Raw genomic sequence first — 14,999 nt, forward strand, 5'->3', positions numbered from 1 at the left:
ATCCTGGCTGGCCGCTAATCATCTCAAACTCAATGCTCTTAAAACAGAGTTCCTCTTGATCTCACCTCCCGCGAAGATCACTACCGCTCAAATCTGGCTTAAACACCAAACCGCACTCAATGTTCATCCCACCATCGTGGACTCAGCAAAATCTTTAGGCATAACACTTGACACCAACCTCAACATGCAGGAACACATCAACAAAGCAACTAAGGGTGCAAACTACCAGATCAATACCTTAAGGAAACTCAAACCCTTCCTTCCAGCCAAAGATTTCCAAACTGCGGTACAAGCACTAGTCCTCCCTCGAATAGATTACGGCAGCATCGCCCTCTGCGGTCTCCCCCTAACTACTACGGCACCCATAAGAGCTTCTCTAAACGCCGCAGCGAGACTCATCACTGGATCAAAAAAACACTCACACATTTCCCCTGACCTGAAAGCCCTGAACTGGCTGCCTTTTGAAGCCAGAATACATCTGAAAATCGCCTGCATGACGCACAAGGCTGTCCACCTGAGCTCACCCGGATACCTCGCTCAGAAGCTGACGATTTCTGGAGGCTCCAGAAACACTAGAGGCACAAACAATCTCTTGCTAAAGCCCCAAAGATTCCGCAAGGAAAAAACCTATAAACGCTCCTTCTCAGGAATGGCACCCAGGATCTGGAACTCACTCCCCCCTGAAACCAGGCTCATCTCCTCTACCATACTTTTTAAGAAAGAAGTAAAAGCTATCCTCATGGCTAAATACACTTGAATCATTACTGGGGTTGATATTTACAGACGCTGTACCATTCAGTTCTACTGATCTTTTTTTGCATTTTTGTATGACTCGTGTTATTGACCTACCCGATTGCTTACGCTACCACTTATTTGTACTTGTATCATTATTGATGTATCTGTCTGACTATGCTCCCGCATGTACCTTCCCCACCCCAATTGTTATTTACTCACATGTTGTACCTCTCGTCTGTAAAGCGCTCTGATATCTGCAAAGATCTTGTTCACGCTATATAAAACTTTCAAAATAAAAATAAAATAAATATATCTATGGACAATATATGTCCGTTCTGCCACACTCAGGGATTGATCAACAAAAGATGCTATTCTACTTTTGGAGGAGACAAAGGGGAGGATATAGTGTTGTTAACTCAGGTTTCAGTAAATATAAAGTTACTAACAGAAAAATTAAAATAATCATTGGATTTGTGTGTAGAAGCTTACTCTGTTCTCAGCAAAAACAGCCACCGGCCATCTTGCTAGCAGGAGGGATTAAAGTAGTTTTAAAAAAACAAAACACCCAGAAACATTTTTTGCTGTAACTGCCTGTCTAATGACATCAATGCAATATGTGGCAATGGTCTATCACGGATGTTTATACCGTGCCATTGAGAACATTATGCTGTGGGCGATGTGATAAATGGTTATTTTAAACTTAGTTTCAAACAAATAGAATAATGATGCCACTAGGTGGATACATTCCATATTTAAAGGTGTATGTGTAAGCCAGTCGAGCAGGCTTTGTCAATGCTTGTTAAGTAGAGGATGGCCAGCGACAACGGAGTTCAACAATGACCACACACATGAACTGAAGAGCAACCGCTATATTTCTCTGGTTTAGTTACAAGTGGTGGGCAAGATAGCTGCCAGTGGTGCCACAGAAAAGCAAAGCGGGGTTGCACTTGACTAATCCACAAACATGCTGTGTGTTTAGAAAGAGTCAATTCAGAGAACACTTTTAAACTACAAACGATGTACCTTGCCAAGCGTCTAATGGTCAAATCAGAGTTAATTAAGCATGCTTTTTTGGTTCTTTTAGCACTAAAAGCCAATGGTCTTCAGAATCTTTTAAATGGTTTTAACGATTTTATGACAAATTAAAACCTTCAGATGAATCATCAAACATCATTTATTATGGCTTGTCGTCTCAAAAATACTAGGTCTCCAAAAAGTTTTATTGGGGAGACCTTGGTAGCCAAAAGTATCTTTTTTCAAATATTTAGGTATCTTGCTTGACGTTAATGGAACATGGGACAGGTTGAATAATCAGAGAATAGAGAAAGATGGGGGCTACCTGTGAAATTATTTATAGATTTGCCAAAACTCTAGGCCATAAGTAAATTAAGTGCTTTTCAAATCGTGTATACGGAGCAGGAGTTTGGGGCCATGCTGTTCCAGTGAAACTGCAGGCAGCTAAAATACATTTCTGTGTACGCTTTTAGCCAGTCCCAAAACTACTCTGAGCTTCATTTGGCATTTAGAACTGGGCATGGGCTTTTTGGAGGACCAAGTTGGTATAGTGTTTTACTACTATGGCTGAAACTATGGGGCACTCCAGAGGCTGGCTACTCGAGGAAGTTGTTTGAGGATTGTTTACATCTAAACAATATGATCTCTATACCCTAGTTGGCATATGCCAAGAACACTTTTTATAACCTAGGACTGAGCCCTCTCTTCAAATCCTCAGAATGTATTGGCCCCAAACCAAAGATCTGGTAAAACATACTTTTATCTCATATAGAGAGGTTAGAATCGAGAGATCACTTGACATGATTTCCATCCTTAGTTAGTTATATGATTATTGCCACCACCTCAGACATGGAACCTTATCTAATTTAGATCATGAATCCTGAACACAGATTTTATTTAACCAGGCTAAGATTAAACATGGTCCACTTTTTAGCTGATTTTCCCTTGGTAGTCATTTTGGTTTCCTCTCCTCCATGCTGTCCATGTGATGCTGCCTCCTCTCAATCCACTGTGCACTTAATGCATTTTTGCACTCTGTATCATACCTTAACAGCCTGCTGTATCATACCTTAACAGCCTGCTTTTGAAACCCAATTCTATTACAAATGTAAAAAGAAGAATTGATGGACAGAATGCAGAACAATGTCATACATTCACCCCAGAACAGAGATCTGGACCTAAATCCATCATTTTTTGCTGACCATGCTATTCCAGTTTGGGCCCAGCCATATGCAAATCAGTCTTGACCCTGCACCCAATGTGAACAGTCCAGCTCGAACTGCCAGGCCAGGTCATCCCCACACTGGAAACAAGCTTCCTAGGACCGGTTTCGGGCTTTAATCCCTCATCAGCCAGGATAGCTTGACTCCAGTGGCATGGAGAGCAAGGGACTCACATCTGGGCATACCCGTCCCACTCGGGGTGATTACAAAAAGAACAATTGATGGAGAGAATGCAGAACAATGTAATAAATTCACCCCAGTACAGAGATCTGGGCCTAAATCCATTGTTTTTTTGCTCACCATGCCATTCCAGTTTCGACCCAGCCAAAAGCAAATCAGTCTTGACCCTGCACCCAATGGGAATAGTCCAGCCCAAACTGCAAGGCCAGGTCCTCCCTAGACTGGAAAGAAGCATCCTAGGACCAGTAGTTTCGGGGCTTCAGCCTTCATCAGCCAGGATAGCTTGACTCCAGTGGCATGGAGCGCGTCTGGTCACACCCATCCAACTCGGGTAACAAATGCAAAAAGAACAATTGATGGACAGAATGCATAACAATGTCATACATTCACCCCAGTACAGAGATCTGGGCCTAAATCCATCGTTTTTTGCTCACCATGCCATTCAATCAATCAATCAATCATGCCATTTGTATAGCGCACTACTCACCCGGGAGGGTCTCAAGGCGCTTGGGGGGAGGGGTATGCTACTGCTCGAACAGCCAGGTCTTGAGTTGTTTCCTGAAGGCGAGATGGTCCTGGGTCAGCCGAAGGTGGATGGGGAGGGAGTTCCAAGTCTTGGCAGCCAGGTAAGAGAAGGATCTTCCTCCGCGGTGGCTCTTCGGATGCGTGGTACGGCTACGAGGGCGAGGCTGGTGGACCGTAGCTGGCGGGTGGGCGGTAGAAGGTCAGGCGGGTGTTGAGGTACTTGGGGCCCAGGTCGTGGAGAGACTTGTGTGCGTGGGTGAGGAGCCGGAACGTGATCCTCTTGTCGACGGGGAGCCAGTGCAGGTTCCTCAGGTGGCTGGAGATGTGGCTGCGTCGGGGGACATCCAGGATGAGTCGGGCGGAGGCGTTCTGGATGCGCTGGAGTCTTTTCTGTAGCTTGGCTGTGGTTCCGGCGTAGAGGGCGTTTCCGTAGTCCAGTCGGCTGGTGACGAGTGCCTGGGTGACAGTCTTCCTGGTCTCGGTCGGGATCCAGCGGAAGATCTTGCAAAGCATACGCAGGGTGTTGAAGCACGATGAGGAGACGGCGTTGACTTGTCTGGTCATCGAGAGGGAGGGGTCCAAGATGAAGCCCAGGTTGCGTGCGTGGTCGGTTGGCTTGGGTGCGGTGCCCAGGGCTGGGGGCCACCAGGAGTCGTCCCAGGCGGAGGGCGAAGATCCCAGGATGAGGACTTCCGTCTTGTCCGAGTTCAGTTTCAGGCGGCTGTCCTTCATCCACTCGGCGACGTCTTTCATCCCTTCGTGTAGGCAGGTTCTGGCGGTGTCGGGGTCTCTGGTGAGGGAGAGGATCAGCTGGGTGTCGTCGGCGTAAGAGATGATGTTGAGGTTGTGCTGGCGTGCGATGGCTGCGAGAGGTTTCATGTAGATGTTGAAGAGGGTGGGGCTGAGTGAAGATCCTTGCGGGACGCCGCAGATGACTTCGGTGGCCTCGGAGCGAAACGGGGGGAGGCGGACTCTTTGTGTCCAGTTTTGCCCCAGCCATATGCAAATCAGACTTGACCCTGCACCCAATGGGAACAGTCCAGCTCAAACTGCCAGACCAGGTCATCCCTAGACTGGAAACAAGTATCCTAGGACCAGTTCCGGGCTTTCAGCCCTCATCAGCCAGGATAGCTTGACTCCAGTGGCATGGAGTGCACGGGATCCATGTCTGGTCATACCCATCCCACTCGGGTGACAAATGCAAAAAGAACAATTGATGGACAGAATGCAGAACAATGTCAAACATTCACCCCAGTGCAGAGATCTGGGCCTAAATTCATTGTTTGTTTGCTCATCATGCCATTCCAGTTTGGACCCAGCCATATGCAAATCAGTCTGGAGCCTGCACCCAATGGGAACAGTCCAGCCCGAACTGCCAGGCCAGGTCCTCCTGAGATTGGAAACAAGCATCATAGGACTGGTTTCAGGCTTTCAGCCCTCATCAGCCAGGATAGCTTGACTCCAGTGGCATGGAGAACACAGGATTTAAGCTAGCCTGGCTGATGAAGGGTAATACCAAGAAACCGGTCCCAGGGTGCTTGTTTCCGGTCAAGGGAGGACCTGGCTTGGCAGTTCGCTCTGGACTGTTCCCATGAGACACAGAGTCAAGACTGATTTGCATATTGCTGGGTCTAAACTGGGGTGGCATGGTGTGCAAAAGAACGATGGATTTAACCCAGATCTCTTGACTGTGGGGGAATGTATGATTCATTCAGCATTCCGTCCATCATTTGTTTGCATAGCACTTTTCACCCTAAGTGGGATGGGTATGCCCAGACGTGGGTCCCTTGCTCACTGTGTCACTGAATTCAAGCTAGCCTGGCTGATGAAGGGTAATACCCAGAAACTGGTCCCAGGATGCTTGTTTCCAGTCCAGGGATGACCTGGCTTGGCAGTTCGGTCTGGACTGTTCCCATGAGGCACAGGGTCAAGACTGATTTGCATATGGCTGGGTCTTAACTCGGGTGGCATGGTGTGCAAAAGAACAATGGATTAAACCTAGATCTCTTGACTGGGGGTGAATGTATGATTCCTGCAGCATTCCGTCCATCATTTGTTTGCATAGCACTTTTCCCCTCAGTGGGATGGATATGCTCAGACGTGGGTCCCTTGCTCACTGTGCCACTGGATTCAAGCTAACCGGGCTGATGAAGGGTAATACCCAGAAACTGGTCCCAGGATGCTTGTTTACGGTCCAGGGAGGACCTGGCTTGGCAGTTCGGTCTGGACTGTTCCCATGACGCACAGGATCAAGGCTGATTTGCATATGGCTGGGTCTAAACTGGGGTGGCATGGTGTGCAAAAGAGCAATGGATTTAACCCAGGCCTCTTGACCGGGGGTGAATGTATGATTCATTCAGCATTCCGTCAATCAATTGTTTGCATCTTACACAAGTATTACAAGCCCTTCCTTCTTATAAAGAAGGGCTAGGTTTTCTACAAAGTTTAGTCTGCCCTGTAATTTGTTCTTCAATGCTTAGCTGTGTTGTTGCTGCTTGAAGTTAAAAAAAGAAGTATGCTTTCTAAACTGTAGATGTGTGGGTCTTTTTAATAATTGAGCATAAAACTGTCTGTTATTTTTAAATAATTATTTTACCATGATTGTATCTATGACTATTTAAGTGTATTTTATTTATTGTGCTTTTTTGGTCATCTCTTTTGAAGGAATAAAGATACTTTGACTGACTTACATTACAATGGCAAATCCTGCTTGAGTGTCAAATCCTGCTTGACAGGCTGCTGGGTTTACGTATCACACTGTGGGGTGCAGATGAAAATGAGAGAACTGGATCATTTTTGTGCATCCACTGTCGGGTTGCTGAAGGATCTGCTTTGCTCAACCAGGTGTCTAACTCTGGATGTTATATATAACAAAGGGGTACATTTGAAAGCAAGAGAAGAACAATGCCAAACAATTCTTGTCTACCCAATTTTCTGGTTGCTGGAAAACTCTTGTTTTGTTCTACCAAAATTCTGTCTCCTGGTTTATTGTGTGCACAGCAGCTGTCCCAAACTGGATTTTAGTGCCAGATGTGGAAGGACACTAGTATTACCATGGTACACTCCCCACACATACCCTCCAGCCTTAAGGGCCCAATATAGTGTTGGCGAAGACTTTCCTCATATTGAAAATACCCAAAGTGGGTAGGATTGGCCCTGGGAACTCTCACCCCATTGCTTAGAGTGTCTAGGAGTCATTCCCACCAACTAGCTCATGCCAGGCAGAAATGTGACATCTCAACGCAGTAATTTCAGAGCACACCCCGGACCTGAGGAAAGATCAGAAGAGGACTAAAGCTGCTCTCTGCAACCTGAGAAGAATCCTGAAGGACTGGATCTGCTTTCTCTTGTACCCAGGACAATGAGTGAACTGCAAGGGTGATATGGTTGACCTCCTGCGAAGCAAAAGGGATACAACAAGCTAAAAGAGGCCTTTCTTTCAACTGCCCTGCTGATCAGTGGCCACTGAACCTAGACTGGACCCTGCTGATGGCCTCTATCTGACACCTTGTGAGGCTTAAGTGCCTGCACTGGGCTCCGGGGGGCCTTTCGAAATGTACTCCTTTAGTGGATTGGAACTTCGAAGACTGAAGTCAGAAAGTAAAATATTTAAGCAGGATAAACCTGATTGGCGTGTTTCCCGTGCTCCATAACAGTCAGCATCAAATTCCACCTAGGTCCAGGTCTCCCGCAACCATTGAATATCATGCATACTTTGTGTTTTCTGGAGCTATCCTACTTAAAGCTTTTAAAATTAGTATCTCCTTTGGATTTTTGTCATTACAGTGTCCTTTTGTTTATTAACTTTAACCCTAAATGTTCTAATTAGGTTTTGGATTTTTTTGTTTTGCATTTCGAGTTAATTATTGTTTTGGTACTGCATAAATATTTTACACTTTGCCTTAAATTAAGCCTTTCTGCTCTGTGCCATACCTACTAGGCCATACCTACTAGGATGCTGAGGTCACGTTAATTTAGTGACTTTGAGGGTTCATCCTGACATGGGTTGTGTTTATTCCTAGAGCAGGAAAGGCACACACCTCAAATAATATTCCAATTTCTTACAATACAAACTGTGCATGTTAACTCTGTATATTTATATAAGCTTAACTACTTACAATGATGATGAGGTATTTGCTTTTTGGAAGTAAAGCTTGTTACAGTTACAGTTCTTCCTAGGTGACAAATCTGGTTGACCAATTACGAATGATTTATACTGGATCCCGAAGCTCTTGTGATGTTTTTGGAAACACACTTAAAGTCTAAAGAGACCATTCCAGTTGATTCGTTTTTTATCTCAGAATAGATTTTTCAGTACTTAGTGGTTTCTGTTAATTTCGCTTTGTATTTGTATTTAACCTGTACAAAATACCCTTATCTGTAAGATATTGGCATGCAAGAGTTTCTAGTGGAAACAATTGTTACCAGGTCAAATTGATTTTACAGCAGTGCAAAAGGGCTGCATGTGTGACGCAGGGCTCACATTAAGATTTATGAAGCCACGCAAAGCCACCCTGTGTGGCCTCATAAATCATGAGTATTAGGATGCAGTGCAACTCGCTGTGTCACCTTACTCTGCACCCAGGAGGTGTTCTGAGAGCATTGTGGTGGATTTTCCAATGCAACACCCATGGAATTTGATGCTGCCCCTGTGATGTAAACCTGGGAAAGTGTAACATATGTATGCCTCCTGAGGTGAGGTGTAACGAGGAGAAATATGTTTATGTCTCCTAGTTCTTTCCTTTTTCCATGTGTGCTGCATTTTGTAGCACACATGGAAAGAGGAAATTGCCTTGTAGGACCAATCCTGCCTGCATGAGCGGCACCCTTGCACCTTAGTGCCTATGTTGGTATAAGGCTGCTAGCGCAGTCAGAAAGGACAGGAATGCACCATATTGCTTAAATATTGTGCATTCCCGCCCTATGCTAAAATGCCATAAATGAGGCCCAATGTATGTTTATCCCATGCATGCACCCCATAGCATGTTATGTTTTGGAAATACTGCACACTCACAAAGCTCAGTGGTCGGGAGCAGTGGAGAAGTGCAACGATAGGAGATGCTGAATACAAAAATTGGTGGAATGTTTGAATTGATTAAACTGTATTGTCTGCCAGCGTTCGAGTTTTTATATATACAGCAGAATAAAAAATGATAGGGGAAAGAATTTCCAAAATAAACATTAAGAGCAATACTGGTGTCCAATATAACAATGCATTTACGTCGTTGTGTGTTTAGTACATTATGAATTAATGTGTACATACCTGTTGTACGGTGATCTCAGTAGAAGAGCTTGACTCCCGGTGCAACTATCCGTGGGTGTGTGACAACCATACACAGGAGGAGGGACTGAATACTGCTGATCTGCTGCGGAGAAATAGCAAATCATTTCAGAGTTGCCTTCATTGTTTATTTGCAAAAGAATTTCTGCAGGACATGTTTCTTATATAGAATGTGAGAAACAATGAACCATAAATAGCAAAAATGTGTTTGCATGCTGAAAATCATTGGGGCCTATTCACAAGCTGCATTGTGTAGTATGCAGCCGCAGCCCGTGCGCATTTTGCGATGCAGGGCACGCTACAATATTAGTTTTATTAATTAAATTGTTTACTTACCTCCAATTATCCATATTCCTGGTTTTTAGCACCCCCCACCTTGCCCCTCCCCCGCCCCGCCTCTCTGGCCCACCGCAACCCCCTCCACGGGCCGTGGCTGGTAGTATGTAATCAAGTATTACAGTAGTATTACTCAAGTATTAGAAAATGCTCTTACAAACCTATCTTTTCATTACAGAGATCCCCACCAAGTTGGCAAAGATCTCCGAACACATAAGTATACGTTTGAGTTGTAAATGTGACATGGAGTGGGGGAATGTTGGGAAAATTGGGACTATCTACCTCTAAATGGTACAGGTTGAGGGAACTTTAAGGAGGTGTTTAGGGAGGGACATGCTAATACAAATACAGTCACATATAAATAAGAACATTACTATTCGTAGACTACACATTTAAAGTTACAATAGCCATAAACTTGTCAAAATAGGAGTATATGTACTCCAACCCAGTCTTGGAGTAAGTAAAGCACCACACAATGCCACTCACTGGTACTTCAACTCTATAGAAAATAATGGAGTTAAATAAATACAATGAAACCCCTGAGGAATTAAATCACTTTGATATTTAAATTATATATACGTGTATATATAATTGTGTTTAAAAAGTCATTTAAATATTAATGAATTATTTTATTACAATAAAAGTTAATAATGAATCTAATTTTTAAAAACAAATTAACATTATTTTTTAAGTCGTATAAATTGATTCAGCAGACTTTATAAAGATTTACTAAAAATTAGTTGAAATTGAAAATGGTAGTGAGGGTGTTTGTTTATTAACAATTTGAAAATTATCATTTATAAATCAAATTAATATATTTAAATTCCTTCTTAATACGTTTCATTTCTTTGGTTAATTTACAAAATAATGGAAATATTATAATTTTTGATTGGTCCAAGCTCAATAATAAATATCTTAATTTCTTTAGCATTTATATTATACATTAAAACATGTTAGGTCATTTAAAGAATAATAATAACCTTTAATAATTTGTACCTCTGTACCTAGGTGTAACTCTATGCATGATGATTGCAGAGGGATCACAAAGGGATATGCATGTATCCGTTGTAAATTGGCAAAGCTTATATTTAAATGGGTGCTTAATGCCCATGGCAGTAATCCTTTGTTTTGCTTCAACATGTGAAAAAGTTGAGAAAGAAAATAAATTGAATGATTGATTATATTCTGTATTAGAAATTGGGACATTCTTCCTTCGGGATAATAATTTTTCTAGGACTCCTCTTCCTTGAAATGGATAATTTCCCATAGCCTTTGGTCCACATTACATTCCAGACAAATTGTATCGTGTTCACAAGCGCTTATATTAACCATTAAGTACCATTAAATTCAGTAACTTTAACACATTTTACTTACGAAAAAAGCAAAACTTTGGGATGATACACTATAGAAAGCAAAGTATTATTATTGACTAGCAACCTGCTATAAGACAAAAGATGTGTCAAACAAATAGTGATCAAAATAATAAAAAAAATAGCTATTATTATTACTATCAATATTGTTACTATTATTGTTGTTATTATTGTTGGTCTTATAATTATTCTTTTTCAAAACCTTTCGTATTATAGCAGACAGGTGGTATGATTGCTATATTACATGAAGAGAGCGCTAAAATGCTTATTCTACTTCACATGCTTTTGTTGTGGAATATATGGCATGTTTTTTAAAAGAAATATTTAAAAAGTGGCATTATGTTTACAATTAATCTGAAAATCTCATAACATATTTTTTGCAAATGAATGCATTTTATTAACATTTGATACTGCCTTTCCTCCTTTCGAATATCATCACTTAGAATATTGGAATCACAGGTAATGATCCTAAAACAGACAATGTGAATTGGGGTCAACAATAGTGCTCTTGCATTCAACAAAGGGGTCTAACAGTTATTACCTAGAGATGTCTGCTGGCTCATTGGATCCTCGTGTTTGAAGGAGTGGTTTGTAAACTGAGCAACGTGATGAGAGGGAGTGTGACCATAACTTGGAGCTCCATCAAACGCCAATGCATTGTAACCTTCCAAGAGAAAAGAAACAGGAGTTAACTTGCTGGCCTTGAACTTTCAGACTTCCTCTGAAACATTTCCAACAGTTCACACAAAGCTGCAAACGAACATCGTCCAAATGCCTTATCACACATGGCCAACATTTCCTACAGCATTTTGCTTCTGAGGGTGGTGCTCTGTGTACGCACTAAAATATCTCACTTCTCGGATATCCTGCACAGATGAAGTATTGTGTGAGTAACGTTACTTGGTGATCAACAAATTTATAGGAGCACTCAGTTGCCCGGTTTACATTTAAAGCTACAAATAAATTGATGTTCCCTATTTATAATAGCCCCCACTATGAGTTTTAATAGCAACACATCTGGAGGTATTTGCTAATGTACAAAGCCTGTCATTTGGACAACAATATTTGTTATAAGTACAATGTCCGAACAAATATACAATGATGTGATAAAACTCTAAATTAATAAAAGAGGCAAACCACAGCAGGATAAGAGGGGGAGTGAGAACAAAGCTCAATACACTCTGAAATTAAACAACGCAATTAAAAAGCAGTGCTCATCCTTCTAACACCTTACATTTTGCAAACTGAATGCTAATTTGCAAACATATTTGTTCCGACTTGAAACTGCTGCCAAATATGTGTTTTCTCTCATGGCTAAATTACCTAATCCCTGTATTCACTCATAAATCTTAAACTGTTGGTTGATGTTTCTAACATGGGCAATGTTACAAAAAGTAGAACATTCTTGGGATACACTGTACAATGAGACCAAGACATTATCAATGTTATCAATTATCAACAAAAATGACATGATCCTTTTTAACAAAAGAACATGTTTTCTTGGCTTTGGTATTCAGGCTCCACTGTGGAGTACTGAAGCATACTTTCCATTGGCTACAACTCAACTAACGACAGAGAGTATCTATTATCTGATGGAATTGATGGAGAAAACAAATGTTCTCCAAAATTACACGAAATAGATTTGTAAGCAGGAAAGTCACCTCCTTCACATAGCAACTGCCTTTGCAAGTAATCCCATGGAATGCAGTTCGTAATTCAAAAAGATGTTTCATTGGAATGATGGCATGACAGATGACAGGAAAAATTCGGGGTTCCTATTGGACAGGACTCTAATTCTAACTTCTAATGTTAATTGAGATGTTAAAATGTTAGTTTCAACATCTGTTGTCCAAAAATGAAATTGGTGCATTTTGTTTTAATGAATCCTTAAAACGCAGCCAATTTTTTAGAACAGTTTTCCATTAGAAATGTGAACAAGAACTAAGCACCAAATGACAATATTCAAAGGAAACTATCCAATTCATGATTTGTAAAGAGGGTTCAGCAAAAAAAAGTCCTCCCTGATTTGTGGCTCCACGAACCCTCGTCCTTTCGGGGACATTGTTTAAAAAAAATTAAATACTTAACTTAATCGAACGTTTTATCGCTCTTTGCACAATACTATGGTGAAGATAAATTACAGGATGTGTAATCTTTTCCATAACTAGTTCCTGTCACCAGAATGTCCTCAGAGGTTCTGTCAGAAGCAATGGGAACTGTGTGACCTTAAGGCAAAACCGCAAGATGGCTTTACGGAAGCCATCTTGGTTTCATATATTCAATCACTCAAGCACATATCACAAGATTTTCCATGCTTCTTAACTGTCTATTTTCAAAGCCTTGCAAATAAGTATTATTATAAAGCACTGCCCCAGGATGAGAACAGTCATACAATGTCGTAAATGTTACTGATTACAAATCCCTGATATAACATCAAATCACCATCTAGCACAGATATACTTTAGACACAAGGATGTAGAGGTTACTCTGCAAAAGCTGATGTCAATCTTTCCGGTTAAAAATAGAAACAAATTAAATAAAACAACTATATTAGTGTTGATGTTTGGCAAGGGAGAATCGTGTCACAGTAATGAAAGGATGCTTTCTCAATTGCTGTCGCATTAAACTGGACATGTCCCATCTGCTGTGCTCATTGATGCTGTGCTACCAACACAGGAATTAACCTTTTAAACTCGTTTTAAGGACTTTCCGAAGAGACCGCAAATTAAGATTCGACGCTAAATTAAAAATAACACTCTACATTACAGCAAATGAGCATCGCTTGCCAAAAACAAACAGCAAGCAAATTCTGATTTAAATGAATCACCTTTCCGTTCCTGACCCCAGTGTAACACTAAAATCGTCAATCAGGCGTTTGGACGCAGACTTTCATTAATTACTTGGAGCCGTTTAAACAACTCCAGCTAAAAAAGTAATTACAAGGTAATATTTTCTTTCTGAGGTTTCTCTAGTGGTCAGCATTTCCCCACAGAATCCAGCCATCTTAGTAGGGCTACTGTTGTCCCACGGGGAGGGCATGTTCCATTTATTTTGCCTGACGTTCTTTTACTGTTCACACCACTCCCCGACAAGACAAACATCTTTCTTGATGTGATATCATCTGTGTCCGTGCAGGGAACGAGGGTGGATTTCGGATTGTAATAAATCTTCTTTTTAACTTGTTTTCTGTTAATATAATGTCTTTCAAGGCCCTTCCACAGACTAAAGAAAATACAAGTGCCTGCCTGGCACATAGAATTAAAAAAAATAGCCCTCATGCCATTGGAATGTATCGGAGGCACAGTTTAGCATTCACGGGTTAACCGTGGGGGATTGAATACATAACTCTTGCCGAGAAGATGCATGGATAAGCCTGATCTGGTGTATCTAGGCATGAGCACCCGTGATAATTGTTTTTGTATATCCTTTGTTTTTTTAATAATTATTGAATAAATATAGTTAATAAAGTTTACTTTATTGCACAATGGAAAGCAATATTTGAACACTACACTAAGTGAACATTATACTTACTCGTTTGGGCAGTTTGCAACTTTTTTGTCATCAACATATAGGCCCAGACTCTCAAACAAATCACAGAACACAGTGAAGCAGCCAGAAAAGCTGTGCGGCATTGCGTGACAGGGAGGGAGCAGGAGAGCGCAGCATCCCCAAATGCAATGCAGTGCGCGCAACGAAATTCGTTTGATTTATTTAAATGTTTACTTACCTGCAAACCTCCATTATCCATACATTACTAACTCCCACCCTGCCCCTCCCCCTCCCCACGTCACCGCCCCGGCAGGTACTCCCCTACCGACCGCGGCTGGGAGAGCGCCATTTCTATAAAGAAATGTCCCCCCCCCACACTGTAGCGGCATAGTGCTAGGGTGCGTGCCGGAGTCTACTATAGGTTTCATACAGGAAGGCTACCCTTCGTGTGCAAAATACTGGTGTTGAGACAGAATATCAAGTGGAAAATGCTGACTCATACGAATATCGAGTTGGAAATATCGTGGTTCAGAAATATCGACAGCAAGAATATCGTAGTCAAGAATATCGAATTTAAGGTAAGAAATATAGTTTGTAAAAATATAGAAGTCAATATTGTTTGCAAATATATAGTTGTTTAAAATATCGATTTTTTTAATCAGTGTTATGTTTTATAGATTATATTTTAAATGTATGCGATGTATGTTAAAAAATATTATTTATGTTTTTTAATATATGTGTTAAATGTTCAGTAGTTATCAATTTTATTTTAATTAAATTTTGCCTTTTTTAGTTCAGTAGCGGGTTGTGTGTTTATAGGGGACAGGGTGGGAAGGTATTTAATTA

The 14,999-nt window shown here is 41.4% G+C and overlaps 1 protein-coding gene across 6 annotated transcripts in view; it reads right to left on the reverse strand.

Annotated features, from left to right (window-relative positions):
• The window catches only part of WT1 (WT1 transcription factor), a 293,498-nt gene that overhangs the window by 200,005 nt on the left and 78,494 nt on the right, over positions 1-14,999 (reverse strand). For 4 of the 6 annotated variants that reach the window (XM_078680845.1, XM_078680843.1, XM_078680846.1 and 1 more), the window contains exons 2-3: positions 11,206-11,328; positions 8,941-9,043 (exon numbers count right to left, since the gene is read on the reverse strand). In XM_078680845.1, coding sequence (XP_078536971.1) covers positions 8,941-9,043; positions 11,206-11,328 — 226 coding nt within the window. The remainder of the gene's footprint in view (positions 1-8,940; positions 9,044-11,205; positions 11,329-14,999) is intronic. The other 2 variants (XM_078680844.1, XM_078680847.1) reach the window with 1 other exon arrangement.

This window comes from Lissotriton helveticus, chromosome 3_1 (genome assembly GCF_964261635.1).
Source record: "Lissotriton helveticus chromosome 3_1, aLisHel1.1, whole genome shotgun sequence".
Lineage (NCBI taxonomy): Eukaryota > Metazoa > Chordata > Amphibia > Caudata > Salamandridae > Lissotriton > Lissotriton helveticus.